At 36.1% G+C, this 6,533-nt stretch overlaps 1 protein-coding gene across 7 annotated transcripts in view; it reads left to right on the forward strand.

The window, feature by feature from the left end:
• The window catches only part of tead1b (TEA domain family member 1b), an 83,314-nt gene extending 76,781 nt beyond the window's left edge, over positions 1-6,533 (forward strand). For all 7 annotated transcript variants that reach the window (XM_081357163.1, XM_081357165.1, XM_081357167.1 and 4 more), the window contains 2 exons: positions 694-846; positions 3,214-6,533. In XM_081357163.1, coding sequence (XP_081213289.1) covers positions 694-846; positions 3,214-3,327 — 267 coding nt within the window. In that variant the 3' untranslated portion in view covers positions 3,328-6,533. The remainder of the gene's footprint in view (positions 1-693; positions 847-3,213) is intronic.

Raw genomic sequence — 6,533 nt, forward strand, 5'->3', positions numbered from 1 at the left:
TGAACTTCAGCATCATTGCTGACATTCTTCAGTGTCATATGATCCCTCAGAAATCATTCTAATGTACTGATTTGCTGCTCAAGAAACATTTCTTATTTTTATCAAAGTTCTAAACAGTTTTTGCTGCTAAATATTTTTGTGGAAACCATTAGACACTACCATTCATAAGTACTTTTTTAAAAAAGAAATTAATATTTTTTAGCAAGGACACATTAAATACAATAAATGACAATAAAGACATTTATTATGTTTAAATGTCTCCATAAAAAAAATGTTAAACAGTTTTAATAACTGTTTTTAAAATGAATACAACATAATAATAAAAACCATTAATAAAAACTGAGAAGGAAATCAGCATATCAGAATAATTTCTGAAGGATCATGTGACACCGAAGACTGGAGCAATGATGATGAAAATTAAGCTTTGTCATCTCAGGAATAAATTATGTTTTAAAATATAAATTAAAATGATAATAATAATTAAAAAAAGTTATTTTGAATTTTAATAATATATCAGAATGTTCTGTTTTTACTGTATTAAACAAATACAGACTTAGTGAGAATAGGAGACTTCTTTCAAAAACATTTTTTTCTAAGTCTTACTTTTCATACTTTTGACTGGTAGTGTATCATATGCCATGATGGTTTTTTTTGTTGTGCATTCTCCCATCTCACTCTCACCTCTCCTCTCAGACGGAGTACGCTCGCTTTGAGAACGGCCGCTTTGTTTACCGGATAAGTCGGTCTCCCATGTGTGAATACATGATCAACTTCATCCACAAACTCAAACACCTGCCTGAGAAGTACATGATGAACAGCGTCCTGGAGAACTTCACCATCTTATTGGTGAGTCTGCATGTCCATCAGCGATGTTTAAACCAATCGGTGAAAGCCTGTGGCCTCTGAGCTGATACGACTCTGCATTCCTAGCATTCCTGTGGCGCTGTGCAAAGCCTGATAATCTCCTGCAAAGGGGGAGGAACCCCTTTCTCTAACCTTCACACACACATAAGGATTAGAGCCCTATTCTCCCCTACAGTGAGGGTCTTACTAATGCACTTTCCCTGCTCTCTTCCCTCAAATCCCTCACATCCTGGTACGATGGAGGTTTTAGTCATGATAGAAAGACTGAAAGATGTGTTTATAGTGTATGTTGTTGAAAGGTGGTGGTTGTTGAAGGGTTGATCTCAGGTGATCCAAACACATGCAGCGCTAAATGCACAGGATCCAATGTGTGAAAAATGATCCAATCATTTAAAACACTTTTTAAATACTAATGTATCCCAACCGTACCTATCAAGCCATCATTGCACCATATCAGGGGTTTTAAACATGGTCAGTTAAATGTGGCTTTTAAAGTCAAGTGCTTGAAAAAAGCCCAATATAAAAGCTTTTTTTTTACGCACTGAAATAAAGTGATGCATGCAGTCAAAAACCTGAGACCTTCCTCTTGATCAAATCCATTCACAAATCTAAAAAACACATCCAGGTCACATTTTTCACCAAAATAAAAGAAAGAAAATATTTTAGAACCATAAAGATTGTTTGCATTATCCCATAATTTTCAGGACAATGTTCTCCAATTCTTATTACTGTTATGTGTTGTAGATCTTTAGAAAGCTAAAGATCTTTATTTTATAGCGCTAAAAAGCTTTATTTTTTCAGTTTTTTGTAATTCTGGTCATTTTCATTATAGTATCATCAAATATAGTAGTCTGCTGGTCAGGTTTTTCATATCATTTTATTTTACTTCTCAAAGGTTAGAGAAATGTACTGTAAATACTGCTATATTTTTTATATAACATAACACAAATACTACTATGATGTACACTACCATTCAAATTTTTTTTTTATGTTTACAGTTAAATACACTGCAAACAGAAATGTTGTGAAATAATATTATAATTTAAATTTTTTGTATATATAATTACAAAAAATATGTATATATTTTAAAATGTAATTTATTCCTGTGATGCACAGCGGACTTTTCAGCATCATTTCAGTGTCACGTGATCCTTCAGAAATCATTCTAATATGTTGATTTGCTGCTCAAGAAACGTTTCTTAATATTATCAATGTTGAAAACAGCTTAATATTTTAATAATAAAAAAAAAAAAAATCTGGATTCTTGGATGAATATAAATAGTTCAAAAGAAAAAAATTCATTTGAAAAATTATTTTTTAGAACATTATAAATGTCTTTACTGCCACCCTTCATCAATTTAATGAATCCTTGCTGCATACAAAAAAAAAGAAGAATTAAGAAAACATTTTGTAGACATAAGGTTAGCACTTTATTTTAATGTGTACTTGTTACACGTTGGATATATTTACTATAGTAATAACTATAAATTAGTCATAATTGCATACAAGTAACCCTAAAGTTAGTTGCATGCTTAAAGGGGGGGTGAAATGCTCATTTTCACTCAATCTCCTGTTAATCTTGCGTACCTATAGAGTAGTATTGCATCCTTTATATCTCCAAAAAGTCTTTAGTTTTATTATATTTATAAGAGAAAATAGGCTGTACCGAGTCTTTCCGGGAAAAAACGAGCGTCTGGAGGCGGGCTGTGTGGGCGAAGCCAGAGCCATAGAGAGAATCCGTCGATCTGGGCTTTGTTTATAAAACATTCATCGTCGAAATGCAGGGAACAAACAGTCTACACAACTCGTTTCTGCATCCACTGTTCCTAACGCTGGGTTCTTTGGTAAGCTTTCCCTCACCAAAAACACTTTGGAGACACTATGCAGCGCTGCCGATGATTTCCTGTTGAAGCGCGTTGAGGTGCGCGGTCTCGCTCTCCTCTGGTCGACGTGTGCGCGGCCGCGCTTTTCCGGGAGAAATGCTCATATAAGGAGTTCCACTCTGGTCTACGTCATTAGATCCACGGTCAAAAAAAAAAACAGCCGAAACTTGTACCAACCGGGAAGTAAGATTTTCGGCACAGAAATTCTCCGTTATTCGTCCAAAATATTTGTAAAAAACTTTGGCCATGTTAAGCATGAGAATCCATCTCTTTAACACTGTAAACAACTCTGAATACATGAAACACCATTGTACCCCCCCTTTAAGTACTTAATACTTTCAGTACTTAAATGTATAATTACACTGTAACAGTGACACCTTAAGTAAAGTGTAACCCAAATATGATTTTGACAGGTTTCATGTGGTTTACTGTACAGTAATGCGACGTCTCTGGCTCTGTGTTTCAGGTGGTAACGAACCGAGACACACAGGAGACCCTGCTGTGCATGGCCTGTGTGTTCGAAGTGTCAAACAGCGAGCACGGAGCCCAGCATCACATCTACAGACTAGTGAAGGAATGAAGCAGCTCTTTCACACAGACTCTCGACCTCATACAGTGGCAGTGCCTCTAGCTCAACACTCACTCAAGATGATTTTCACTCGCATTTGGGTGATGCTTCTAATTATATATATATATATATATATATATATATATTTCTTTATTAATATGTGTTTGACGTTTAACTGCAGCTGTGAATGGCGGTACAGTTGTATTATGTTTTAATACAGGAAAGAATGTCAAAGAATGCCGGATCAAGATTCATTCGTAGACTATACATATAAAGTGACATACGGTATCATTCGACTTAAGGTTGAGTTAGGTTGAATCTGAAAACAAGCTCACTTCGATTTTTATTTTTTAAATCATCTAATGTACTCAAAAGATCTGAAAGCATTTGGGTGCAGCCATAAATGTGTGTGTGTGTGAGTGGGATGTAGGTGTACAGATGTATATACAGTACATTCTCACAGGTATTTTTCCCAAAGAAAAAGTATTTGAGAAATTTCATTCTGAAACGTTGATTTATTGAAAAGAAAGCTACTGTAGGTGTTAAAAAAAAAAGAAAAAAAGTTCCCGCATTCCGAACATTCAGAGAATTCAGGGAATTCAGAAGCCCAGGCCTTGAAAAGAGTTACTTTGTACATGCTACTTTTTAATTTTACGTTGAGGAATTACTGCACTGTGATTACGAGAAGTTTATACCAATCTGTGTCTGTTTTCACGTGTCATCACCTGCAATAAGAAAACGCAGAGAATCAACCCTGTTGACTGAACAGCTAAACGCCTCCTGCCGACATGCTTGTATAAAAGATAACTCTAGAAACAAGAAGCACTGCATTAACTACCAGGGGTTGACGGATTATCCATCAGCTTGACCCGAGCACTTGGACCCGCTCGTCGGACATGCCTTCTGGGGAAGCCACACTTCACAAAGCCCATCCCTGAACATGCTGTACATCATGGAGCACTCCTTCATCTTCTGTAAGAATCAGTCCTGTCCCAGAGTTCTTCGCTGCCTTTGACATTCCCGCACAGCCCGTGTCTCTGTGGCCTAATCGATTTCTACGACTGCAAGCCTTAATAATGGTTGTGTGAACTCCAAAAGATGCCACTAAAGCTGTGACCTCTTTCCTAAGCTGGAAGACTTTCTTGTTATTGTCACATGTTGTAGGAATTGTACAGTACAAACCTGCCAAAGTGTAACAATATACAGCACAGTGCCTTAGTGTATGATGTCAACGCGGATGAGCGCAGTCGTTTTTCGGGAAAAAGTAACACTAAAGGCGCGGTCACGTTTACCGTTGCTCGGCGAGATTTTGCAGGCGAAATCCAGTCATTTCAATAGAAGTTTTACGTTGTGGCGAAAATTTTCCCCATGCAGATTTTGCATATTTAAAGTTGTTCGCGGGAATTCGTCACACTGACCAACAGAAAGCTGCTTTTTTTTTTTTTTTTTTGGAAAATCACTACGCTATTGACAATAGACAATGGACTATTGTTGGTTGATCGGAGGTTACATGTAAAGCTGCCCGCATTCTCCACCACATTTTTTTGTCCTTGAAATTTCGCTGCAATTTTGCAAATGTGACCGCACCGTAAGATCCTACGTGTCGTCTTTATAAAAAAAAAAAAGCACTGGCCATTTGGTTGACCTTTCACTCTCAGAGACACATAGAAGACATATTTAAGACATACTGTACGTAAAGTATCTGATCTTGCCTTTCTTATCCGAAAAGACCAAAAAAGTTGGAGACGCACTGAGCTCCTCTTTATTTCCTGCACTGTAGCATGAAAGTGCCTTTGGTTCCGATTTTTCCAGCTTAGAAAAGACAGATGTTATTTTGCGTTGTTAAGATGATCAAAAACCAAAAAAAAAAAAAAAAGTGGATGTAGGTAAAATATTCACCACATTGCCTTCATAAAATTTTATAGAAAAATCAACATGGGCTAGTGAGTGGAGATGTTCTGAAATAAAGTTATGTAATAATTATTAATAACAAATTTCTATCAGCATTTGATTTGGTGGATGTGGCAAACTTTCATGTTTTTCTTTTTTTTCTTTTTCTCTTCTTTCAAGAACTTCGGTTCCATTCTGTGTGAGTGTCTTTTCTAGTGCATAATCAAATTATAAAAGTGAAAACCTCACAGCACCATGGAGATTATGAATGCTAAATGGTGTTCTTTTTCCTTTTCTTCTTGTTTTAAGCCATTTCAATGTCTTCTTTTTTTCGTGAATATAGCAAACACTACATTAAGTGACGCAAAGGTGTTTTTCTCCTCAGACCTAAAAAATAGTCGAGGATATTATCCGCAAAGTTCTTGACTTCACCAAACCGTATCATCTCCACTGCATAATTTATTCATGTTGTTCATTTAAGTGGATGAAACCCTCAAAGAGTGAAAGACTAAGTTAGATTTACAGCTGTGTGTGTTGTACCGCTTAAAGTAAACCGTGGAGTTAAGTACGCTCAATATCAAAACGGCAAACAATGTTGATTGTTTTGTTACCTTCGCCTTCTTGTTCACGTTTCATATAGAGATCTTCCTGTATTGTTCTACATGTTTTGTGATGACGTCAGTATATTCAGAGCCCGTTCGGGTGGTGATACTGTTACTGCTGGTGCATCTGCTACGTCAGTTCCTCCTTAACAGTCCCCTTTACTTCTCTAGGGATTTGAGAACTAATGCCTTTAATATGATGAATGTTAAACGGACATTATTTTGCTAGTAATGGACACTAAGTAAGGATTTGAGCGGAATCCGGACTACAGTATGACGGCAGTTTAGCTTATGTTTTTTGATCTATGTTTGTATTTTGTCTGTGTGTAGGTACTGGTACCTCCTATGTTCATTACCATTTAAGATGTTGGCTTTAAAGTGAACTTTTCTCTAGTTCAGATAGTATCATAAAAAGATATTTGGGTTTGTGTGCAGAGATTTTTTTTTGTAAAAAGGTGCTTTGTATAAAATTATATATTCTGGCTTTTCTTGGTACAAAGGTGTGATATCTCTTAATATCCCTGATGATGGGGTTGAGAAAAAAAAAAAAAAACATTGGAGCAAGGCTGAGAGTGAAAAGAGAAAACTTATTAAGTGTGTGTTCTTTATTGCATATGGTCTTGTCTTTGCTCCGTAACATTTTGATGCCGCCTTGATAAAGTGGTAGATATTTTGTAGCTTTCTAGAATACTTTGTATGTATACAATATTGAATAAAATAAATAAT

This window comes from Scardinius erythrophthalmus (genome assembly GCF_964197995.2).
Source record: "Scardinius erythrophthalmus genome assembly, chromosome: 2".
NCBI lineage: Eukaryota > Metazoa > Chordata > Actinopteri > Cypriniformes > Leuciscidae > Scardinius > Scardinius erythrophthalmus.